Below are 26,975 nucleotides of genomic sequence, written 5' to 3'. Positions count from 1 at the left end.
GGATTCTTCCGATCCGAAAAGATGCCCAAGGGCATATCCGGAGCCCCTGCATCCTTCCCTCGGGGCAAGAGGAAGACCATGGGAGAAATGAAGGTGTGTGGAGTTTTGGTATATGTGGTTGACCACCTAGAGCTTGGATTCGCCTGGGGGGACTATGAGGCGAGGCGAACGGCTGAGCCCGGGCGACAGAAGCGAAGTGTCAAATGTGGAGGAGGTTTTGGCTGGAGGAGCTTGGTGCCATGTGAGAAAATTGACCCGACATACCCCTTGAACTTCCTGGTGTTGGAACAGATGGTGGTAGACCAGGGGATGGAAACCCAGGTCGTCAATCTGGATGAGACACAGGGGAGAGAGGCGATTTGCACTGCTGAACTGAGTGCTCAGAAATGCCGGCCGGAGACTGAGAGCTGCACTTGTGGGACGACCATTGCAGACTTAGAATTCACGCCCGTCAACCTGGAGAAGGAGCAACGGAATTCCGAGCCGGCACTGTGGTCATGTACTGATGAATTAATCCAACGAGAAGAAGCAATGACCCACCTTCAAAGGGATTGGCAAAAACTCAAAATATCGATTCAGAAAAGATTGGAAGACTTACAAGTTAGGGAAGATCAAGGAAGTGTTCTGACTAAGGCCAACAGAAAACTGAGAGCCCAGGGAGGGGAGTTTGACTACACTCCCGAGGAGGTGAAGAAATGGACAGATCTCAGAAAGGGGAGGCGGACGCTTGAAAGGAACCTGAAGATGACTATCGCGAGTTTAAATGAGGTGGAAAAACTGAAAGTTGACCTGGAAGACGTCATCAGGAAGAAAAAACTGGAGGCTGATCATCCTTTAACTGCTGCTTTTCAGGTCAGGGTGGAAGAAGCTGGTGGGGTAACTGCGTCTCAGATGGAGATGGCCAAGAACCCTGAGTCAGAACTGCTGAGGCTGTGGCGAGAGTTGAAGGAATCCCCGAAGAAGCTGACGTCTCGACTGCAGGAGGCTGAAGGGGTAACTGTGGCTAAATGTTTCAGTTTGGAGAAACTTAAACAACAGCTACGGATCGAGGGAATGAGGAAGAATACGAATTTGAAAGATGATGTGCTGCACATGTGGTACATGCTGCCTTTCGCTAACTTCCCGGTGATTGAGGATGAGACCTTTGGCCCTTCTCCCACTGAGTCAGGTGTAGGGGGGAGGGCTAGCTGTGGGCAGTCTGAGTTACGGCAGGAACAGGAAGGAAAAGAAGCAGGGCCCTGGACACGGGACAGGGGGCTCCAAGCTGTAATGGTGGCCTGAGTGAGAGAGGAGTTGGCAAGCAGGCCTGAAGTATCCCTACTAGTGTCTGAGCCTTTTGGGTTTAGGTGAGGGGCTATGGAGATCTCGGAGGGTTGAGAATCTCCCAGATAGGTTGGCCTACGTAGCGCCCGTGGGATGGGCGTAAGGTCCACTGTTTGGGAAGCACTGTCACTGTGTGTATCTGTGTATGAGTGTGTTGTGTGTCTGCAGGACTGGTTGGCAAGTTATTTAGAAGTCATGAGGACATGACTTTATTTGGTGGGGGGAGAGTGTAAGGGGATTTCGTCTTTTACTGCGTAGGCTAATTAAAATGGCTTCTTTGTTATGTTATACTTGGGACTGCTTCTTTGTTATGTTAAACGCTGAGAAAGTTTTTGTGCTACAGCTTGTTTTGGGTTAGGGGTGATAAGAGGATGTTACAAACCAATTGGGATAGTTGTTATGATTTTGGTGTATCTGGAAGATTTGTATGCGCGGGGTTTTGGAGGCAGAAGGCGGGAGAGAGAGAGACAGAGGATGGACCAGGTGCTGTGAGTCCGCTAACGGGGTCGGACCCCAAGCGGGGCGTTCGGTGAGGAGGGGAGACGGAGACGGACTTGTATGGTGCGTCTGGTCGACCACCGTTGTTGGTCCCAGGCGGCTGGTCGAGGTGGTCCGAGGGGTCGCAGGGTGAAAAAGAAGGGTTCTGAGCTCCAACTGTTTGTGCACAAAGTGGTTGAATTTTGATAAGTGTGACGCCTTTTATTTTCCTTTTATATTCTATTCTCTATTAATTATCTAGTTCCAGTAATATCTATAAACTGTAAATCATTTAATCGTATCTGGTGTATTGTCTGTTATTTGGGCGGGGTGGGGTACATCACACAGCATCCAGACAAACTTATTACCCAGATTGGTGGGGCCGAGGGCTGTTTCCCTAGACGACAGAGAGCCGAGCAACCGTCAAGGTGGCCAGGGGGCTGCATATGGTTCATCAAAAATGGAAAAGTTTATGAAGACATTCTCTTTTGTAAAAAGTTAAAAGCAAGTATCAACAGAGAATCAATCTACGAGAAGCTCTTAATTGAGGATAAAACTATTCTGATTAGAAACATGATTTCTTGTGCAACAGATGGAGCGCCATATATGACAGGTCACCATGCTGGTTTAGGGGCATTTATGAGAAAAAATCTAAGTCTGTTTGCATTCCATTGTGAATTCATCATCAACATCTCACAGCCAAATACTTTTTCAAGCCAGCAACTTTTTTCAAGCCTGACTCTTTTAATATCTATCAACAAAATTAAATCACATCCATTAAATAGCAGAGTATTTCACCAGTTAAGCCAAGATAATGATGACGAGTTTGCACGCTTACTTCTTCCCATTGAAATGCACTGGTTGTGAAAAGGCTGTGCCTTAAAACGTTTCTTTGATCTTTTTGACACTGTGGTTCAGTTTTTGGTCAAAGTTAAGAGCTTGGGAAACAAGATTGAACTTCTACATGGAGAGGTGGCATACATAGCCAATCTGTATGACAAAATGAACATTCTAAATATTAAACTGTTGGGTGAGAATTTAACCAAGGCAAAAAGAATAGTGTCACCTTTTATCAGAAAATTGGAAATATTTAAGCTAAACATTGGGAGAAGAATGTCCTCACAGTTTACCTGCATGGAAAGTATAGCACTTTCTTTCATAGATGGTGATTTGCAAGAGTACTGCTTACACCTGCAGTAACTGAAGAAGGATTTTCAGAACTGATTCAAGGATTTGAACAATCTGGAAATTCCAGACTGGGAAACTAACCCATTTCTTTGCAAGGTGGAAGAATAGGAAGAGAGCTTGCAAGAAGAAATTATTGATATTCAAGAATGAAGAAGAAGCAAAAATGCATTTAAAAAATGTTGGCTTTTGTGGTATGTGGCTATTCTGCCATACAAAATTTCTCCTCATCAAAACTGCTCCTCATTGCATCTCCATTCTCCTACCTTGTTGAAAGAAGCTTCAGTAAAATGAACTACATACTACCAAAAAAAAGTAACTACTTGGACATTGTTACACGTGCGGACTTAAGGCTTTTGCTGTCACAACTTGAACCAGATATTTCAACTCTTGCTAAAAACCATCAAGCTCAAGGATCACATTGATATCGAAGCTGCTGCACATTGCACAGGTACTGTGTAAGCTAGGTTTAAAGACAAATAAAAATTTCAGGCAGAATCATTTTTCTCACATTAGCGTATGGTAGACATGTTTTTGCACTATAGGGTCCTGGAAAGTCTATTGTGACTAAGAGGGGTGTTGACAAGGATGAAAATGCTTTGGGGGGCGTTGGACTAAAGGAAGTTGGGAAACACTGGAAAGGCGATTTAATAGAGGTGTACAAATGAGAAGAGGCAGAGATAGATTGGACTGCCAGAGACTCTTTCCTGGGGCAGAAATAACTAATATGAGCAATAATATATGAGCATTTGAAGGATAGGAAAGTACAGGGGTGATGTCAGGGGTATTTTTTTTTACACAATGAGTGGTAGGGCTTTTTATGAGGTAAGTGTTAGACTGATCTTAGTGTACGTTTAAGGGACAGATCCACATCAAGGGCCTATACTGTTCGGTGTCATATGTTAATGCCATTTCTCTCTCTGCACTGATGTTGCCAGGTCTACTAAGTATGTCATCATTTTCAAATTTCTAGCAAATGTCATTCATTTGCTTTTTTAAAAATTTATTTGTGTAGATATACAGTATGGAGCAGTCCCATCAGATCCAACATCATCCATTATGAAAGACCTTAAACAAAATTCGTAGGCCATCAGAGCAGAGTTAGGAGTTTTGGCCCACCAAATCTACTCCACCATTTGATCATAACTGATTTATTTTCCTTTTCAAAACAATTTCCTGCCTTCTCCTCGTAACCTTTGATACCCTTTCTATGAACATAGCACAGTTGCAGATTGGCATATATGACGCTGTAGGCATCACTGAATCATGGCTGAAAGAAGATTATAGCTGGGTGCTTAATGTCCAAGGACACACATTGTATCTAAAGGACAGGCAGGAAGGCAGAGGGGGTGGTATGACTCTGTTGGTAAAAAAATGATATCAAGCCATTGAAAGAGGTGGCATAGGATCAGAGAGCATTGAATCATTGTGGATAGAGCTAAGGAACTGCAAATATAAAAAGACCCTGATGGGAGTTATATACAGACCCCCAAACAGAAGTAAGGGTGTGGTGTCTACAAATTACAATGGGATAGAAAATGCATGCCAAAGGGGCAATGTTACAATAGTCATGGGGGATTTTATTATGCAGATGGATTGGGAAAATCAGGTTGGTGCTGGATTCCAGGAGGGGGAATTTCTGGAGTGCCTACGAGATGGCTTTTTCAAGCAGCTCTTGGTTGAGCCCCCTAGGGGATCAGCTATTCTGGATTGAATGTTGTGCAATGAACAAGAGTTGTTTAGAGGGCTTATGGTAAAAGAATCCCAAGGGGAAAGTGATCATAATATGATCAAATTCACCCTGAAATTTGAAAAGGAGAAGCTAAGGCTAGATATATCAGTATTACAGTGGAGTAAAGAGGATTACAGAGGCACGAGAAAGGAGTTGGCCAGAATTGATTGGAAAACAACACTGGCAGGGATAGCAGTAGAGCAGCAATGGCTGGAATTTCTGGAAGCAATTCAGAAGGCACAGGACATATATACATACATCCCAAAGAGGAGAAAGTATTCTAAAGGTAAGATAACAGAACCATGGCTAACAAGAGAAGTCAAAGCCAACATAAAAGCCAAATAGAGCAATAATTAATGGGAAGTTGGAAAATTGGGAAACATTCAAAAACCAACAGAAGGCAATGAAAAAAGCCATTCAGGTAAAGATGGAAACAAAAGTAAGATTACTTTTAATAGCAAAAGTTCCTTTGGATGCATTACGTGTAAAAGAGAGCCAAGAGTGGGTATCAGACCACTAGAAAACAATGCTGGAGAGGTAGTAATAGGAGAAAAGGAAATGGTGGATGAACTGAATAAGTACTTTACATCAGTTTTAACTGTGGAAGTCACTAGCAGTATAATGGAAGTTCCAGGTGTCAGCAGGCATGAAGTCTGTGAAGTTACCATAACAAGAGAGAAGGTTCTTTGGAAACTGAAAGATCTGAACGTAGATAAGTCACCTGGACTAGATGGTGTACACCCCAGAGTTAAGAAAAAGGTGGCTGAAGAGATCGTGGAGGCATGAGAAATGATCTTCCAAGAGTCGCTAGATTCTGGAATGGTTCTGGAAGACTGGAAGATTATAAATGTCAGTCCACTCTTCAAGAAGGGAGAGAGGCAGAAGAAAGGAAACTATCGTCCAGTTAGTCTGACCTAAGTGGTTAGGAAGATGTTGGAGTGGCTTATTAAGGATGAGGTCTCGGGGTACTTAGAGGCACATGATTTTTCTCCAGGGAAAATCTTGTCTGACAAATCTGTTAGAATTCTTTGAAGAAATAACAAGGAGAATAGACAAAAGAGAAACTTGATGTAGTGTACTTGGATTTTCAGAAGGACTTTGACAAGGTGCCACACATGAGGCTGTTTAACAAGCTATGAGCCCATGTTATTACAGGAAAGACTCTAGCATGGTTAAACCAGTGGCTGATTGGCAGAAGGAAATGAGTGGGAATAACGGGAGCTTTTTCTGGCTGGTTAGTGGTGTTCCACAGGGGTTTGTGTTGGAAATTATTCTTTTGAAGTTTTATGTCAATGATTAGGATGATGAAATTGACGGCTTTAATGAAAGTTTGCAGACAATATAAATTTAGTGGAGTGGCCGGTAATTTTGAGGAAGTAGAGAGGTTACAGAAGGATTTAGACAGATTAGGAGAATGGGCAAAGAAATGGCAGATGGAATAGCATGTTGGGAAATGTATGGTCATGCTCTTTGGTGGAAGAAATGAAGTGGCTGACTATTTCCTAAATGGAGAGAAAATACAATACTTTGAGGATCAATAGGACTTGGGAGTCCTTGTGCGCTATTCCCTAAAGGATTCAAGAGGATTAGAATATAAAAGCAAAGAGTATTGTGAGCAGTTTTGGGCCCCTTATCTTAGAAATGATGTGCTCAAACTGAACAGAGTTCAAAGGAGGTTCACGAAAATAATTCCACGATTGAAAGGCTTGTCATATGAAAAGCATTTGATGGCTTTGGGCCTGTATTCAGTAGAATTCAGAAGAATGAGGGTGACCTCATTGAAACCTATTGAATGGTGAAAGGCCTTGACAGAACGTGTTTCCTCTGGTGGGAGAGACAAAGACCAGAGAACACAACCTCAGAGGGGTGACCTTTTAGCACAGAGATGAGGGAGAATTTCTTTAGCCAGAGTGTGGTGAATCTGTGGAATTCTTTGCCACAGGCAGCTGTGGAGTCCAAGTTGTAACGTATACTTAAGGTGGAGGTCGATAGATTCTTGATTGTTCAGAGCATGAAGGTATATGGAGAGAAGGCAGGAGATAGAGGAAAAATGGATCAGCCATGATGGAATGGCAGAGTAGACTCAATGGGCCAAATGGCCTAATTCTGTTCCTATATCTTATGGTTTTATGGTCTTACTAATCAAGAACCAGTCCAGCTCTGCATTAAATATGTCTTTAATATATTTTATTTAAATTATCCCTCAGTTTCCTTTACTCCAGTGTAAAAAAGCCCAGTATATCCAATTTCTCCTCAAGTCAAAGTTATTCTAATCCAGACCACATCCTGGTGAATCTCCTCCTCACTGTCTCCAACACCAACCACATTATAGTGTAGCAACCAGAAAAGGCTCCCATTATTCCCACTGGTGTTGCTTCACCTGGAAGGATTATATGGGTCCCTGAATGATACTGAGGGAGGTGCTCTATGCACCAGTGTAGAATCTGCCCTACTTGCAAGGCTAAGTGTCAGGAGGGAAATCAATGTGGAGAGACGAGTGGACAGGGGAGTCATGGAGAGAGAGAGCCCCACAGAAAGTAAATAGTGGGTAGGCAAGAAAGATGTGTTAATGGTAGGATCCCATTGAAGATGTGGAAGTCACCAAGAATGATGTGTTGGACATAGAGGCTCAAGGGGTGGTAGGTGGAGGACAAGGGGAACTCTATCTTTGTTATGGCAGCAGGAAGATGAGGTGAGGGCAGATGACCAGGAAATGGAGGAGATTCAGGGGAGGGCAGCTTCGTTGTTAGAGGAAGGGAATCCCCTTTCCTTCAGGAAAGAAGACAACTCAAGTGTTTCAGCATTGAAAACCTCATCCTGAGAACAGATGATGCAGAACTGGAGGAAACATAAAAAGGGAATATTTTACAAGTGACAGGGTAGGAAGAGGCAAAGTCAAGATATCTGTGAGGGTCAGTAGATTTATAAAAGTTACCAGTAGACAGTCTGAGATCAAGAGACGGAAGATAGGTATCAGAGAAGGCTTGACTTACCTAATTTCTCCAGCAATTTGTGTGTATTTCAGTGATATAGTTTGAAACAGGAAATATAGTTTGGTCGATGCACACAAAATCCTGGAGGAACTCAGCAGCATCAATGGAAAGAAGTGAACAGGCAATATTTTGGGGTGAGTTTCTTCAGCAAGACTGGAAACAGGGAGTAGAAGTCAGATTAAAAAGTTGTAGCGAGGTGCATGAACACGAACGTGCAGGTGATAGGTGAATCTAAGAGGATAAAGATAGGTAATTGGCGGAGAGGAGGTGAAGTGGGGATGATGAGAGAAACTGGAAGGTGACAGGTGAAAGAGGTAAGAGGCTCTACAAGATGAAATCCAATAGGATCAGATGAACAGTTTGGCCAAATATTTGTGAAAATACAAAACAATGCCCTACAGTATAAACTGTATATATCCCCAGAGCTCTTGATGAACTCCAGATGCTTTAGTCTTGTTCATTTAAGTTTAGCTTCTAGACTTAACTAGAAACAATAAAAAAAAAAGTCATCATGACTAATCAGAGGAAATATTTCCAATAAAGTGAGCACTTGTGTACTTGGGCTTCCAAAAAAAATTGACCTCAGATAACTGGGAGGTGGGAAGCATTGTTGTGATTTGCAGAACCAAGAGATATCTGATTAAAATTGATGACAAAGTCTAGGTACACAGTGTAAATGATCTCTGTTTGAGATTAAATAAGTGAACCACTCAAATGTGAACTTGTGTTTGAACTGGATCCAAAGCAGACTTCAGAAAAGGAGGCTGTAAATACAAGGAACAGAACATTCTTTCAGTTCAGGCAGTCCAAAAGTTGATGCAACATAGGAGGTCAGGAAGATAGATTTAGATTATGAGGACACATAGTCCTCTTTTATTGTCATTTAGTAATGCATGCATTAAGAAATGATACAATGCTCCTCCAGAATGATATCACGGAAAGACAAAACAAATCAAGACTGAAAAACTGACAAAAAACACTTAATTATAACATATAGTTACAACAGTGCAAAGCAATACCGTAATTTGATTTTAAAAAGTCTCAACGTCTCTCGAAAGTCCAATCATCTCACGCAGACAGTAGAAGTGAGAAAAAAAACTCTCCCTGCAATGAACCTCCAGCGCCGCAAACTTGCCAGTGCAGCACCCTGGAAGCACTCGACCACAGCCGACTCTTGAGTCCATACGAAAACTTCGAGCCTCCAACCAGTCCTCTGACACCAAGCACCATCTCTGCACAGTGTTTTGACCCCGGCCCCAGCAACAGGCAATAGGCAAAGCCGAGGATTTGGGGCCTTCCCCTCCGGAGAGCCTCGATTGCACAGTAGCAGCGGCAGCGAAGCAGGCATTTCAGAAGTTTCTCCAGATGTTCCTCCATGCTTCTCACGTCTGTCTCCATCAAATCAGGACTGTGCACGGCACCTACTTAATAAATACTGATATTATTTCGGAGCGGCCGCGCACACTGCATCGCGCCACCATCTTCTCTTCCCCTAGAGGATGAGAAGATGTAGAATCCTTGTGTATAGAAATTGGAAACTACAGGAGTAAAAAGACCTTGATGGGAGTTATATACCGGCCTCTGAACAGTAGCCAGGATGTGGGTATAAATTACAACAGGAGATAGAAAAGGGATATTATTATGATAGACATGGGTGACTTCAACATGCAGGTAGATTGGGAAAATAATGTTGGTGCTGAATCCAAAGAGAGGGAATTTGTGGAATGTCTATGAGATGGATTTTTACAGCAGCTTGTAGTTGGAGTGTATGTGGTGTCTATGGAAGGGTAGCACCACTGCTGAAGGTGTTTGTCATGTCTTTTCTGGGGCAACTCACTCACCTTTGGTTCCTACCTGAACACTCAGCTCTCACCTGTGGCTCCAAGTAGCTGTTTGCATGTGAAAGTGGCCACACCCCAGTACACCACTTTGAAAGGAAAGCTAAACAAGGTGAGTGTGGTTTGTGTCCGCATACCCCATTGAGTTAGGGACATGCCATCTTTGCATGCACATCAACTCTGGTAGACTGGGTGAGTGAGATGTACAGTGAGATAAAATGGCCAGGAAGGCGTTACTGAAATGCTCTGTGGAGAATAAGGGGCTTAGAAAGCACTTAAGATGTCATGGTCATCCACTGCAACCAAGGAAGACCCCAGTTTATGACACTTGCTCGAACCACTGGACCAGGGCTTCTGAGATCGAGAGAATGGAACTGTCCCAGTGCAATGGCCTTTCCACTCTAAAAACTCTCCCACATAGGTTTTCTGTCACCAACAGACACAAAAGAGAACCACGTCAACCACCAGTTAAACCACTAGTGGAAAGGCAATTTTGGATAGGCAGTTGTGTAGAGTACCATATTTGATTAGAGAGCTCTAGGTAAAGGAACCTTTAGGAGGCAGTGATCATTAATGACAGGATTCACCCTGCAGTTTGAGAGGGAGAAGATAAAGTGATATGTATCAGTATTACAGTGGAGTAAAATGAGTTTCAGAGACATGAAAGAGGAGCTGATGATTGGAAGGAGATACTTGTAGGGAACACAGCAGAACAACAATGGTTGGAGTTTCTGAGACCTGGGAGGGGTGCTTTGGGGTTCTAACATGTAACTGTCATTCATTCTTTTGGGCACTTTTCTGTTTTCATGGATGTTTGCAAAGAAAAATAATTTTTTAGAATGTATGTTGTATACATTTCTCTGACATTAAGTGTACCTATTGAAATCTAACCTGACAAATTTGTTGGAACTCTTTGAGGAAATAAAAAGCAGGATAGAAAAAGGAGATTCAGTGGATGTTGTTTACTTGGATTTTCAGAAGGCTTTTGACAAGGTACCATACAGGAGGCTGCTTAACAAGATAAGAGCCCATGGTATTACAGAAAAGATACTAGCATAGATTCAAGATTGGCTGACTTTACGGCCAAGTTTGCAGTTGATACACAGATAGGTGGAGGGACAGATAATTTTGAAGAAACAAGGAGTTTGCAGGAGAATTTGGACAGATTAAAAGAATGGGCAAAAAAGTTATAGATGGAGTGCAGTGTAGGGAACTGTATGGTCATGCATTATTGTAGAAGGAATAAAGGCATAGATTATTTTCTAAAAGGCAGCGAATTCAGAAATCAGAAGTGTAAAGGCACTTGAGTCCTAGTGCAGAATTCCCGAAAGATTAACTTGCAGATTGAGTTGGTAGTACGAAATGCAGATGCAATACTCCCATTCATTTCCAGAGGACCATAATATAAAAGCATGGATGTAATAATGAAGCTTTGTGAGGCATTGGTCTGACTACATTTGGAATATTGTGAGTAATTTGATCCCCTTATCTAAGAAAGGATGTACTGGTATTGGAAAGGATCCAGAGAAGGTTTTGAAAGAGAACCTGGGTATGAAAGATTTAATGTATGAAGAGTTTTTATTTACTCTGGGACTGTATTCAATGGAGTTTAGAAGAATGAGGGGGATCACTTTGAAAGCTACAAAAAATTGAGAAGTCTACAAAGAGTGGATTTTGAGTTGTATCCAATAGTGAGGAAGTCTTGGACAAGAATGCGTAGCCACAGAATACATTGACATCCCTTTAGAACAGAGATGAGGAGAATTTTTTTTTCATCAGTGGGTGGTAAATCTGAGGAATTCGATACCACAGATGGCCGTGGAGGTCAAATCATTGGGTATATTGAAAGCAGAGGTTGATACATGCTTAAATAGTAAGGGTGTCAAAGTTTATGGGGAGAAGGCAGGGGAATGGGGTTGAGGGGGATAATAAATCAGCCAGAATTGAATGTTAAAAAAGACACAATGGGTCAAATGTCCTCATTCCACTCCTATGTCTTATATTCTTATAGAATGTGGGGTAATTGAATAAAAAAACCACTAAATGAGTGTCTGATGGTCAGCACAGACACTGAGAGCTGATTAGTCTGTTTTTTTTGCTGTACATCTCTTGGACTATGACATTGCAATCCTTATACAGGAAATTCCAGTTAGATCTACTTAAACGAAAAAGGACAAGTGCATCCTCTCTATAGCAGAAGCTTAAAATCTCAACAAATCTACCATGATCTCTTTTGATATCTATATCCTGTACCTTAATGCATTTGTGAGGATTATATTCACCCTTCATATCTACAGATCACAGAGAAGTATTCTCGCTCATTATGACTTTATCTGTAGTTTACGTCATTCTCCTTTGCAAATATCTCCAAGGCCAGGAGAAACACTTGTGCATTAATGTTTCATAGAATGCAAGCTCACTTAATCCTGAAAATTTTTAATGAGTTAATTTGAGAAATGCCTTCTCTACTCTGAATTAGAAATCTTGAACATTTAAAGCTTAAACTGTATCCTGACATAGAGTATAAACTTCAGATTTAATAGCAGCACAAACACTTGGATATAGAATCTCATTCATTGCTTCTGTTTTGAATTTTGAATTGTCTGCCACTAAAAATAACTACATGCAAAAATACTATCTTTCAGAAAACATTAGCATATAATGTCATTTTATTTGGTATTAAATAGCACTGCCTAAGAGAAAACATAGAAAAGCTGGGGTCATCCTATCAATGAAGTCCCTCGTATTTGTTCTGGTAAATAAAGGGAAGGAGTTCATTAGATATTTTTTCCAGTACCACCATTGTAAATTCTTTCTTGAAAATATGTCACTGATACACATCTCCTGCCATGTCCAACTAATCTACTTTCATGAATCTTTCATAAAACTATATGTCATTTATGTAGTGCAACTTAATTTTTTGACAAAATCTATAATCACATTTTAACCAAACAAAGATTAGTAAGTTCTAAATCGGTATATTCTTGATGGTGAAGAAAGGAGCAAAGAGATGACCTTACTTTATCTGATTCGCTTGCCTCCTGCACTGTAGACTTGCCACTTTGTGCTATTTCCCAGGCCTGATCAACGGTGATCTCTCGGTTTTTCACTGCATTGAGTAACTTGATCTGTTCATTGTTACTAAGCTGTTGTAAATAACAATACATTGGAAAATGTTAGATCAACTGTTCATAAAATTTGATACCAAAAAATTCATCTCTATTTAGTGGTGTTTAATGATATTTGACCACTTATGGTAATATTAGCACATTATGCCCCACCTCTAAAACTCATTCCATCATCTTCAATGGAATCAAACTAGGAGGCCAAACACAAAATATTGCAGTACTATAAAGAGTTTTCAACTCTACCAACTAAACAGAATCTTCCAGGAAAATTAATACAAACTTCAACTATTTTCACTACTCAAGGCAAAAAAAAGTTTATTTTAAAATTCATTAAAGATTATGACATTAAAAAAAGATGATTCAAAGTTACATGTCAGTTTTATAAATAGAGACAATTAGTACAGAAGCAAGGAAACTACATTAAATTAAAAGAAAAAAAATCCTGTATATGGTGGAAATCTAAAACAAAAACAGCAAACTGCTAGAAATTCTTATTAGGATGGGCAACATAAGTGGGGAGAGAAAATGGGGTGAAGTCTAACAAAGATTTTTAAAATACTGACACATTGATCCCCTCCAAACTGATCGCCAAACTTCGCCAGCTTGGTTCAGCTTATCCCTCTGCAATTGGTCCTTAGACTTCCTGACTAACAAACCCCAATCAGTTAAGTTAGACAACCTCTCCTCCTCCACTCTCACCCTGAGCACTGGCATGCCTCAAGGCTGTGTGCTGAGCCCTCTTTTGTACTCCCTTTTCACCTATGACTGCGTTCCTGTACATGGTTCTAACTCCATAATCAAGTTTGCAGACGACACTACAGTGGTTGGCCTGCTCAGAGGGGATGACGAGACAGCCTACAGGGATGAGGTCCAGCACCTGGCTGAGTGGTGTGCCGACAACAACCTGGCCCTTAACACCCAGAAGACCAAGGAGATCATTGTGGACTTCAGGCATGCTAGGAGCCACACTCACATCCCCATCTACATCAACGGAGCTGTAGTGGAGCACATATCAAGATTCAAATTCCTTGGTGTCCACATTTCCGAGGATCTCACCTGGTCCCTGAGCTCCTCCATCCTGATCAAAAAGGCGCAACAGCGCCTTTATTTCCTGTGGAGCATCAAGAAAGCTCACCTCTGTCCCAGGATACTGACGGACTTTTACCACTGTACCATTGAGAGCATACTCACCAACTGCATCTCAGTGTGGTATGGCAATTGTCCCGTATTGGACCGCAAAGCACTCCAGCGTGTGGTGAAAACTGCCCAGTGGATTATCGGCACCCAATTGCCTACCATTGAGAACATCTACCATAAACGCTGCCTGGGCAGGGCAAAAAGCATTATCAAGGATGCATCTCACCCTAACCATGGACTTTTTACTCTCCTCCCATCTGGTAGGCGTTACAGGAGCCTCCACTCCCGCACCAGCAAGCACAAGAAGAGTTTCCTCCCTGAGGCTGTGACTCTGCTGAACCTCACATCACAGTGCTAAGCAGTATTGCACTATATTGTACTGTCTCAGTACTTTTATATTTGTGTGCTGTAGCACTTACTTTTTATTCACAGTTATTTTGTAAATAACACTATTCTTTGCATTTCTGGTCAGTTGCTAACTAGATTTCATTGGCTTTGTATCTGAACTCGGCACAAGGACAATAAATTTGAGTCTATTCTAATCTAAACATTTTCACAGAATTGACTTAACATTTGACAAGAAATCAAATATGTGATGTATAGTCAGTCTCTAAAATATTTCTTTTAAACAGAATAAATTGCTCCTATCCACTGCTTGAGCAAAACTTATCAGATGTTATTTCTTTACACGGCACCGATACCCAACCTTAAAACACAACTCGGGACTTAAAGATTCAGCGAATGCAGCATAGACCACTTCCTGGTTTTTACAAGTTCCATTTGTCATGTTGAGCTGAAATTCCTAAATCATTTTTTTTTGTGTAATCACAAAGTTTTGTTTTGCAATTGCTCTTAATCCATAGTTGTATCTGCAGGGGTTTAACAAACTCACAAAGTATAACACGATCTCTTTACAGCTCCTTGAAGAACAATTCGGATAAATGGATATTGATAATGTTCCTTCCTCCATTGATTCCACCTGACCAGCCAAGCACTGTTTTTATTCCAGGCTTCGGTTGGCAACCGAAGTCTATTGTCAACAGACTCAAAAGTTTCTGCATGTTTTTTTAAAGACACCCAGCTAAAGAAGCAGGTACTCTGTTCTCTGAAAGCTTTCAAAGGGAAGATAAATATCTCTTGACTGGACCATTGTGTGAGTTGTATAGAAAATTAGTGGATTCACTAATTTCAGCAGAATAGAATTTTCTCAGAGCATTTGAGTTCCTTTCCCCTTTTCTAGTACCTGCTAGGAAAATGCATGCTTGATGAATGACTGTAATATTGTGTCACAATCAATAATCTTGTGTCAAACAAGGAGGGCCAGCTGCATTTTGTTTGCAACTTTATAATGCTATTGTTAACCTAGAAAAGCAAATAGCAGCTGATCAAGGCTTTTTTAAAAGCCCAAGAGAGCTTATAACTGCTGAATAGATCCAAGAAAGAAGAACACACACTTGTAATTTAAAAATGCCAAGATGAGCAGGTTGTGCTCTTCTGGAAGAAACATGAATATTAAATGCTGCAAGGCTTCTTTACCAGGGAGTTTGGAGATAATATTTTTAAAGCTAGCTTACATTTCTCGTACTTTGGAAACAATTAACTTTGCTTTTCTTGTGTCCATTAGAACCATGCATGGTGAAATGGAACATTTTGTTCAAAATTTCCAGTTTATTAAATTCATGCACTGGTCAAGCTTAGAAGTGGAATTTTTTATCTCTGCAATCATCGTCATCCTCAGGTGCAATGCCCAGTCTGGGTTTTGACTGCCATGGCCCACACACTCCTGTTTCGGGTCAAGTGGATCAATTCATTGGTACTCATTTCCAGTTCTCTAGCTGCTGTCTCCAACATCATTTGTCTTTGCCTTCCTCTTGATTTCTTCCCTTCAATCTTTCCCATAATTACTGTGCATTCTAACTCCTCTTTCCTAATCACGTCCAATGAAATCATGTTGCCTTTTCATGATCTCAGACATTATTTCTCTTTTTTTGCTTGCTCTCTTCATGACATCCTCATTAGATATTCGTTTTATCCATGATATTCTTTGCATCCTCCTCAAAAACCACATCTCTGCTGCTTCACACACCAGAGTTGCTGGTGAACACAGCAGGCAAGGCAACATCTCTAGGAAGAGGTGCAGTCGACGTTTCGGGCCAAGACCCTTCGTCAGGACTAACTGAAGGAAGAGCTAGTAAGAGATTTGAAAGTGGGAGGGGGAGGGGGAGATCCAAAATGATAGGAGAAGACAGGAGGGGGAGGGATGGAGCCAAGAGCTGGACAGGTGATTGGCAAAAGGGATATCACAGGATCATGGGACAGGAGGCCCAGGGAGAAGGAAAAGGGGGAGGGGGGGGAAACCCAGAGGATGGGCAAGGGGTATAGTGAGAGGGACAGAGGGAGAAAAAGGAGAGAGAGAAAAAGAATGTGTGTATATAAATAAATAATGGATGGGGTACGAGGGGGAGGTGGGGCATTAGTGGAAGTTAGAGAAGTCAATGTTCATGCCATCAGGTTGGAGGCTACCCAGAGGGAATATAAGATGTCGTTCCTCCAACCTGAGTGCGGCTTCATCTTTACAGTAGAGGAGGCCGTGGATAGACATAGCAGAATGGGAATGGGATGTGGAATTAAAATGTGTGGCCACTGGGAGATCCTGCTTTCTCTGGCGGACAGAGCGTAGGTGTTCAGCAAAATGATCTCCCAGTCTGCGTCGGGTCTTGCCAATATATAGAAGGCCACATCGGGAGCACCAGACGCAGTATATCACCCCAGCAGACACACAGGTGAAGTGTCACCTCACCTGGAAGGTCTGTCTGGGGCCCTGAATGGTGGTAAGGGAGGAAGTGTAAGGGCATGTGTAGCACTTGTTCCGCTTACAAGGATAAGTGCCAGGAGGGAGATCAGTGGGGAGGGAGGGGGGGCCGAATGGACAAGGGAGTCGCGTAGGGAACGATCCCTGCAGAAAGTGGGGGGGGGGGGGAGAGGAAAAGATGTGCTTAGTGGTGGGATCCCGTTGGGGGTGGCGGAAGTTATGGAGAATAACATGTTGGACCCAGAGGCTGGTGGGGTGGTAGGTGAGGACCATGGGAACCGTATTCCTAGTGGGGTGACGGGAGGATGGAGTGAGAGCAGATGTGCATGAAATGGGGGAGATGCGTTTGAGAGCAGAGTTGATAGTGGAGGAAGGGAAGCCCCTTTCTTTAAAAAAGGAGGACATCTCCCTCGTCCTGGAATGAAAAGCCTCATCGTGAGAGCAGATGCGGCGGAGACGGAGGAATTGCGAGAAGGGGATGGCATTTTGCAAGAGACAGGGTGAGAAGGGGAATAGTCCAGATAGCTGTGAGAGTCAGTAGGCTTATAGTAGATAAACTGTCTCCAGAGATAGAGACAGAAAGATCTAGAATGTCCTGACGAAGGGTCTTGGCCTGAAACGTCAACTGTACCTCTTCCTAGAGATGCTGCCTGGCCTGCTGCGTTCACCAGCAACTTTGATGTGTGTTGCTTGAATTTCCAGCATCTGCAGAATTCCTCATCTCTGCTGCTTCAATTCGTTTCCTCATGTTACTAGATATTGTCCAACATTCTGAGCCATATAACATAACTGGATAAACATAACATTTCAGTGTTCTGATGCCTAGTTTAGTGTTGGTTAGTATACTCTTCATTCTCATAAAGATGTCTTTTACCATCCCTATTCTTCTTTTGATGTCCATGTCACACCTGCCATCTGATGTCACCCAGCTTCCTAAGGAGCAAAAGTTCTGTACTTGTTTTATGTCTTCCCCATTTATTCTCAGCCTGCAGATAGGATTCCCATTTTTTTTTTGATATCACCATACATTCTGTCTTTTTGCAATTGATAGATCGACCCATTTTTTCACTTTCTTCAACAACTATATTAAGTTTTGTAGTTCATCCTCTGTACATGTAATTAACACAGTGTCATCCACATATTTAAAATTATTGATGTTTTCACCACCAACTTTGATTCCCAAGATGTCTCTTATTTTTTTGTAATATTGTTTCACTGTACACATTAAACAAATCGGGGGAGAAAACATAGCCTTGTCTAATGCCTCACTTGATTTTCGTAAACTGACTCACTTCTCCATCTGTTCTTACAGCGGTAGTTTGTTCCCAGTACAGATTTCTGATTAGGTGGACGTCTTTCGAATCTAGATCTAAAGCTTCCTGTAGTATTTCAAATAACTTATTGTGCTTCACTTTATCAAATGCTTTTGTGTAGTCGATAAAACAAATAAACACATCTTTTTCAACTTGAATAGCTCATTCTGATAGTATCCTTAACATCAATATAGCGTTTCTTGTACCTTTGTCTTTCACAAAACCACATTGTTCTTTAGCTATTTCAGCCTGTATCTTACTTTTAGCTCTTGTCATCAAAATTCTTAAAAATATCTGAGTGATATGATTTATTAAACTTATGGCCCTATGTAATTCACATTCTTTTGCTCCAGGTTTCTTAGGAAGAGTGATAAATACTGATTTTTTTCATCTCTTCTGGTATTATTGCAGTCTCATAAATGTCATTGATTAAATCAGTAAGTTTTTCAATTCCATAATTTTCAAGGGCGATAATTTGTTCTATTACTAATTCATTAGGACCTGCTGCCTTTCCTTTCTTCATCTTATTTATTGCAATATGAACTTCAGATTTTCAAATACTTAGACCTTCAATGTTCTTCTTAATTTCTGGTTTTTCACCTCAATCGTCTTCAAACAATTCCTGAATATATGGTCCATCTGTTCATAATCTCATCTTTTTCCATGATAATGGTACCGTCCTTTGCTTTTTAACATCCACCTGAAGAACAGAGGAGCTTTTTACCAGCGATATTCTTGATTTGTTGATATAACCTTTTTGGATCAGTAATAGGGATGCTTTCTAATTGCTCACATTCCTGGTTTAACCATTCTTCTTTGGCTTTTTGACATAAGCTTTTAACTGTTTTTATCTAAGGACTTATATTCAATAGGATTTGATTTCTTCCGTCTCCTTTCTTCCATTAGATTTTTGATTTCATCTGTCATCCATTTATTCCTTGTGCTTTTTTTTCTTTTTTAGAAATCACTGACTTTGCTGATTTTACCAATGCATCCTTCAGAGAGTTAAACTTCATTTCTACATGATTGCTATCATCTTCAATAGATTCTATTTCTAGACTTTGAAATCTACTCCTTACTTCAATTGTAAATTTTTGTCTTAAGTTTTCTTCTTTAATTAATTGCGAGTAGTCAAGGGATTGTTCAGGTTTTTGCTTCTTTAGTTTTTTAAGTTTTACTTTTACATGACATATTACTGGGTTATGGTCACTATTACAGTCTGCACCTGATAGGTTTTGCATTGAGTCACTGAGTTTCTAAATCTTTGGTTTATAGTAATAAAGTCAATTTGATTTCTGGTGTTATCAGCTGGACTTTTCCAGGTCCATAAGTATCTTGAATGGTTTTTAAAGTAGGTATTCATAATGACCTGATTATTCATCTTGCACCATTCTACCCATTTCTTGCCTCTTTCACTTCTTTTCCCTAGTCCAAATTTTCCTATGGTACTTCCATCAGCACCTTGTCCTACTTTAGCATTTAGATGTCCCATGACAATAACAATATCTTGAGATTTGCATTCATTCTTTGCTTGTTCAAGCTATTCATAGAATTTATCTATATCCTCATTTGTTCCATCTGTTGTTGGTGCATATACCTGTATAATTGCTAAATCGAATGGTTGTCCTCTGAATCTAACAAGGAGCACTCTTTCTGATATTGCCCAATGTCCTAAAACACTTTTTGCCATGTTTTCATCCATAAGAATTCCTACTCCATTAGTACGGGATGTTCCACAAGAATAAATTAGTGTTTTATTTCTATTCTGACATGTTCCAGAACTTGGCTAATTCCCATGATGTTAATCTTTAGCCTTTCCATTTCATTTATCACATTGTCCAGTCTCCCTGCTTGACATAGGGTTCTTACATTCCAAGTGGTAATAATTTTCTTTTGTGTTACTTGAATTTTATGAGCAGTAGCTTGATGATGGTCAGGGATCCCCTCCTGCCCAGAATCAACTCTACCGAGCGAAGTATCTTCAGAATTATACATAGAAACATACATAGAAAATAGGTGCAGGAGTAGGCCATTCGGCCCTTCGAGCCTGCACCGCCATTTATTATGATCATGGCTGATCATCCAACTCAGAACCCCGCCCCAGCCTTCCCTCCATACCCCCTGACCCCCGTAGCCACAAGGGCCATATCTAACCCCCTCTTAAATATAGCCAATGAACTGGCCTCAACTGTTTCCTGTGGCAGAGAATTCCACAGATTCACCACTCTCTGTGTGAAGAAGTTTTTCCTAATCTTGGTCCTAAAAGGCTTCCCCTCTATTCTCAAACTGTGGCCCCTCGTTCTGGACTTCCCCAACATCGGGAACAATCTTCCTGCATCTAGCCTGTCCAATCCCTTTAGGATCTTATACATTTCAATCAGATCCCCCCTCAATCTTCTAAATTCCAACGAGTACAAGCCCAGTTCATCCAGTCTTTCTTCATATGAAAGTCCTGCCATCCCAGGAATCAATCTGGTGAACCTTCTTTGTACTCCCTCTATGGCAAGGATGTCTTTCCTCAGATTAGAGGACCAAAACTGCACACAATACTCCAGGTGTGGTCTCACCAAGGCCTTGTACAACTGCAGTAGTACCTCCCTGCTCCTGTACTCGAATCCTCTTGCTATAAATGCCAGCATACCATTCGCCTTTTTCACCGCCTGCTGTACCTGCATGCCCACTTTCAATGACTGGTGTATAATGACACCCAGGTCTCGTTGCACCTTCCTATTTTTGCCACCAAAGTGGATAACTTCACATTTATCCACATTAAATTGCATCTGCCATGAATTTGCCCACTCACCCAACCTATCCAAGTCACCCTGCATCCTCTTAGCATCCTCCTCACAGCTAACACTGCCACCCAGCTTCGTGTCATCCGCAAACTTGGAGATGCTGCATTTAATTCCCTCATCCAAGTCATTAATATATATTGTAAACAACTGAGGTCCCAGCACTGAGCCTTGCGGTACCCCACTAGTCACCGCCTGCCATTCTGAAAAGGTCCCGTTTATTCCCACTCTTTGCTTCCTGTCTGCTAACCAACTCTCCACCCACACCAATACCTTACCCGCAATACCGTGTGCTTTAAGTTTGCACACTAATCTCCTGTGTGGGACCTTGTCAAAAGCCTTCTGAAAATCCAAATATACCACATCCACTGGTTCTCCCCTATCCACTCTACTAGTTACATCCTCAAAAAATTCTATGAGATTCGTCAGACATGATTTTCCTTTCACAAATCCATGCTGACTTTGTCCGATCATTTCACCGCTTTCCAAATGTGCTGTTATCACATCCTTGATAACTGACTCCAGCAGTTTCCCCACCACCGACGTTAGGCTAACCAGTCTATAATTCCCCGGTTTCTCTCTCCCTCCTATTTTTAAAAAGTGGAGTTACATTAGCCACCCTCCAATCCTCAGGAACTAGTCCAGAATCAAACGAGTTTCGAAAAATTATCACTAATGCATCCACTATTTCTTGGGCTACTTCCTTAAGCACCCTGGGATGCAGACCATCTGGCCCTGGGGATTTATCTGCCTTCAATCCCTTCAATTTACCTAACACCACTTCCCTACTAACATGTATTTCGCTCAGTTCCTCCATCTCACTGGACCCTCTGTCCCCTACTATTTCTGGAAGATTACTTATGTCCTCCTTAGTAAAGACAGAACCAAAGTAATTATTCAATTGGTCTGCCATGTCCTTGCTCCCCATAATCAATTCACCTGTTTCTGTCTGCAGGGGACCTACATTTGTCTTTACCAGTCTTTTCCTTTTCACATATCTATAAAAGCTTTTACAATCTGTTTTTATGTTTCCTGCCAGTTTTCTCTCATAATCTTTTTTCCTCTTCCTAATTAAGCCCTTTGCCCTCCTCTGCTGAACTCTGAATTTCTCCCAGTCCTCAGGTGATCCACTTTCTCTGGCTAATTTTTATGCTTCTTCTTTGGAATTGATACTATCCCTAATTTCTCTTGTCAGCCACGGGTGCACTACCTTCCCTGGTTTATTCTTTTGCCAAACTGGGATGAACAATTGTCGTAGTTCATCCATGCAACCTTTAAATGCTTGCCATTGCATATCCACCGTCAATCCTTTAAGTATCTTGAAGATCCTCTTGACGCTGTTGTTGTGCGATATATTTTGCGAGTTTGACCATGGTTTTCTTAGTAAATAGATTCTAGGAAACCTAGTATCTAGCAATGGTGCTTTACTATTGCCTTCCGTTGGGTGAACTAAAGAAATCGCTATTTCTCTTCCAAAATGTTCATCCGCCTATACTATAGCCGTTGTTATTTTAGGTCCTAGCTCATCCGCCTTCTCCGCCGTAAGTTCAGTTACTGAACCTGCTGTTGGCCTTCACTCGTATCCTGAGCAGGAACCCTTGCAGGTGCTACCGTTCCGGGTCAGAGCGGCCCTGGGAACAATGCATGACTAAGGGGTAACTCCACTTTCCCCAAAGCTCTGAAAGTCCCCAATCAGAGCCTCATCACCAGTTTCAGATTAGAGTCATACCCAGGACTTATCTCTGCAATATATAACAGATTGAAGCAGCAATTTTCATAAATGTTGATAGGAGGTACTTTTTGGGGAAAAAAAATCACTCCAATTTCCAATTACAACACACAATCATTTTCATATTTTTAGAATATCAGCACGTACGTCTAAACACAGGTTTTGTCTCATCTATGCCTCCACAGTCTGTTTTGTGGTTGCATTAATTTCCTGAAGCAGCACCACTCCCAATAACCTCACAGGGCTGTCACAAGAAGTTGTATGCCTGCAAATGATAACCAACCCAAAATTGGAGACTGATCACTAGGCTCTGTGCCAGGCAATGCTGATAGCAGTAACTACCAAAGAATCAAAGGTCTTTAATGCTCTTTCTAAACGTCATTTATTATCAAAAACATTTCAAAAAGTTAAAGTATACTTTAAAATAAAATAATAATAAAATCACTGAAAACATTTTAATCAATTCAGAAGTTAATACACAGTCAAATAAACAAAATATTTTGCTAAGTTTACCTTTATCACTAAAAGTTAATAACCCGTTTAAAGGAATATGGTTATACTGGATATATTAGCTTTAGCCGGCATGAATTTGAGAGCAACTTACAAAATGCATCTGGCCATCTCACTTAGGACAATCTAGATCCATCCCTAGACTTGGTGGCAACATCTAACCTTCCAGTCTGTGGTGCTAGGTGCTCAAATCAGGAGTGTGCTGATCTGTAAGCAGCATCTCACACCACCAGTAAAAGTCAAGCACAATTGAAGATTATAGCAACCAGTTTGATTGCAGAGGGCAAAATTGGCTATTCTCAAAAAAAAGCAACGTGGCTCATTTACAAATTAAGGTTTTAGGTGTACCAAGTGCAAAATCATTCCACTCAAAATCAGTCAAAATTATAAGCAAGGTATTTATAATATGCAACAGTTGTCCAAAGTCTTCCATTACCCAAAGTAGATATCATCGCAATTGGCTTATCATTGTCACGTGTACCTAAATGCAGTAAAATGGCTTTCTTTATACGCTATCTAGGCATTTCATTCCATACACAAGTACACTGGTAGTACAAAAGGAAAAACAAAAACAGTGCAGAATATAGTGTTACATTTACTGAGAAAATGCAGTGCAGGTGGACAACTAAGGTGCAAGGGTCATGTTGAGGTTGATTCAGAAGTCAAGAGTTTGTCATACGAGAGGTCTATTCAAGAGTCTTACAATAATGGAATAGAAGAACTCCTTGAGCCTGATAGTACATTTTTGCAAGCTTTTGTATCTTCTATCTGATTGGTGGGTGAGTGGGAAGAAGAGAGAATAACAGGTATAAGAAAGGTATTTTGTTAGGTCATCTGCAAGTTTGTACTTTCTTGACAACAAAGCTGATGGATATACAAGATGGCAATAACACAGTAAGATGAAGGTAATGATACTGCAGGTAAGGTACAGGAGAATCCAATGAGATCTGAGTTAAGCTTTTGAAGAGATGATGAAGAGGATTGATGATACAAGGCAAGAGATATTGTCTATGTGGACCGTAGCAAGGCCTTTGACAAGGCACTCATGGTATAGAAGTCCACAAGATTCAATCACATGGGATCCACACAAATACAGTGGATTGTGGTTAATTCGACCATTGGTTAATCTGGGCAGCCACTTACTTAGGACAATTCTTAAAGAACAAAAGCTAATCAAGAAAATTGCTGGGATTCCCTTCATTTATTTGGGATATTATGCCATTCAGTTGCAACAGGAGACTGTTGTCAAACAGTTTCTAACTAGCATCAATAGCATGCACTACACTGTGGATACTACACTATGCTTAAAGCTAACAGTTTTTAAATAGCATCTGTTGTGTGTGTTTGTGTTCAAATCACAAAAGCACTTATTTTTGTCACTGATAGTTGGTGAGAAACATGTAGTAAGATAATTCAGAACTGCTTTGCTCACTGCAGTTTCAAGCATTCAGGCCTCGGAATGCCAAAAACAGCCAGGAGTGAAAATTAAACAATGTCATTACTTCTACAAGTTAGGAACTACAAAGAATTACATTAGATTAGATTAGATTATGCAGACACGCAGTCCTCTTTCATTGTCATTTAGTAATGCTTGCATTAAGAAATGATACAATGTTCCTCCAGAATGATATCACAGAAACACAAGACAAACAAGACTGAAATACTGATAAAAACCACATAATTATAACATATAGTTACAACAGTGCAAAGCAATACCGTAATTTGATAAGAACAGACCATGGGCACAGTAAAAAAAAGTCCCAAAGTCTCTCAAAAGTCCCATCATCTCACGCAGACGGTAGAAGGAAGAAAAACTCTCCCTGCCAAACTTGCTGATGCAGCACCCTGGAAGCACCCGACCACAGCTGACTCTAGAGTCCGTCCGAAAACTTCGAGCCTCCAACCAGCCCTCCGACACCAAGCACCATCTCTGCCGAGCGCTTTGACCCTGGCTCCGGCAACAAGCAATAGGCAAAGCCAAGGATTTGGGGCCTTCCCCTCCGGAGATTCTCGATCGCACAGTAGCAGCGGCAGCAAAGCGGGCATTTCAGAAGTTTCTCCGGATGTTCCCCTGTGCTTCTCACGTCTGTCTCCATCAAATCAGGATTGTGCACAGTACCTACTTACAAATACGGTATCATTTCGGAGCGGCCGCAAGTGCTGCATCGCACTGCCATCTTCTCCTCCCCTTGGTGATTGTAGGTATCTACAATCATCTTGAATGTTACAATGAAAATGAAGATTTGGAGGATGGAATCATCAGTAACATTGTATGAAGGCATTCCATAATTTGCACGAGGCATCTGCACTAATTTTGTTCTTTTACTCTCAATCAAAAGAACACGGCAGTGTACACTGTATGAATTCCTCCATCAATAACAATTTATGAAATTTTGGCTAATTGGGCAACTGTTTAATTAGGCTAGAATGTATCGGTCCTGATTGTAGTATCAGTAAGTAGAAACAAAACTAAGATGCACATCTCTTGGGCTCCCTTGTTTTCCTTTTCAATTAGTTTTATGTCCTGGTGTGACAAAACATAACAGTGGCGATGAGGAAGTTTTAAATGAACCCAAGAAGACTATCTACCTGTTGAAGTGCAGTGAGATGTTCAAGTTTAAAAGAAGCACAGTCAGACATTTAAGTTTAAACAAAATTTACTGCAAGAAACCGTTAAGTTAAAAAAAGGTGGAAAATGGACAAATTCATAACAGTGACTACTGGGTGATAATAATAAGTAAAAAAAAAGAAAAAAATGGTTGGTACACCAAAAACATAAATGCTTCTGATTGCACAAGAGATAACTGGAACATGTATATTGAGCCAATTGAGCTGTATTTTGAAGCAAATAAAAATGCCACTCTCAAGTTTTACAAAGCCAATCCGGTTCCTAATACAATCCATAATAACTTAGCCAGTGAGGTAGATCACATGAAATGAATTGAATTTTTTCTTTATTTCTTACATCCTCCACATACATGAGCAAAAATTTTTATGTTATATCTTCGTCCAAATGTGTAATTTAAAGTAATTTGTAACAATTAGTATGTACAATAGGATAGTCAATATAGCATAGAAATACAATTGTATCAGCGTGAATTAATCAGTCTGATGTCCTGGCGGAGCTATCCCGGAGCTTGTGGGTCCTGGCTTTTATGCTGCAGTACCGTTTCCCAGATGGTGGTAGCTGGAACAGATTTTGGGGGGGGGGGGGGGGTGACTCAGGTCCCCAATGATCCTTCAGGCCCTTTTTACGCACCTGTCTTTGTAAATGTCCTGAATAGTGGGAAGTTCACATCAACAGATGCACTGGGCTGTCCGCACCACTCTCTGCAGAGTCCTGCGATTGAGGGAAATGCAGTTCCCATACCAGACAGTGATGCAGCTATAGTCAGGATGCTCTCAATTGTGCCCCTGTAGAAAGTCCTTAGGGTTTGTGGACTCATGCCAACTTAAACCGCCTGAGGTGCAAGAGGCGCTGTTGTGACTTTTTCACCACAGAGCCGGTATGTACAGACCATGTGAGGTCCTTGGTGATGTGCATGCCGAGGAACTTAAAGCTGTCCACCCTCTCAACCCCATATCCATTGATATCAATAGGGGTTAGCCTGTCTCCATTCTTCCTGTAGTCCACAACCAGCAACATTGTTTTTGTGACATTGAGGGAGAGGTTGTTTTCTTGACACCACTGTGTCAAGGTGATGACTTCTTCTCTGTAGGTTGCCTCATTATTATTGAGATAAGGCTAATCAATGTAGTGTCATCAGCAAATTTAATTAGCAGATTGGAACTGTGGGTGGCAACACTGTCATGGGTGCACAGAGCATAAAGGAGGGGGCTTAGGACACAGCCCTGAGTGGGCACCTGTGTTGAGGGTCAGAGGGGAAGAGTTAAGGGGGCCCACTCTTTCCACCTGCCAGCAGTCTGACAGGAAATCCCCATGATCATGGAGGCTGAAGGAATTCTTCCCAAGGTTAACGGAATCCCATGGTCTAGGCCAATGTTC

At 41.3% G+C, this 26,975-nt stretch overlaps 1 protein-coding gene across 1 annotated transcript in view; it reads right to left on the bottom strand.

The window, feature by feature from the left end:
• LOC140208209 (uncharacterized) overlaps positions 1 to 26,975 on the bottom strand; it is a 152,036-nt gene that overhangs the window by 109,060 nt on the left and 16,001 nt on the right. The window contains exon 2 of the mRNA XM_072276719.1: positions 12,569 to 12,694. Within this exon, the coding sequence (XP_072132820.1) occupies positions 12,569 to 12,694 (126 nt within the window). The remainder of the gene's footprint in view (positions 1 to 12,568; positions 12,695 to 26,975) is intronic.

This window comes from Mobula birostris, chromosome 2 (genome assembly GCF_030028105.1).
Source record: "Mobula birostris isolate sMobBir1 chromosome 2, sMobBir1.hap1, whole genome shotgun sequence".
NCBI classification, from domain to species: Eukaryota; Metazoa; Chordata; class Chondrichthyes; order Myliobatiformes; family Myliobatidae; genus Mobula; species Mobula birostris.
The sequence above is the reverse complement of the archived record's forward strand: the minus strand, read 5'-3'. Positions and strand labels throughout refer to the sequence as shown.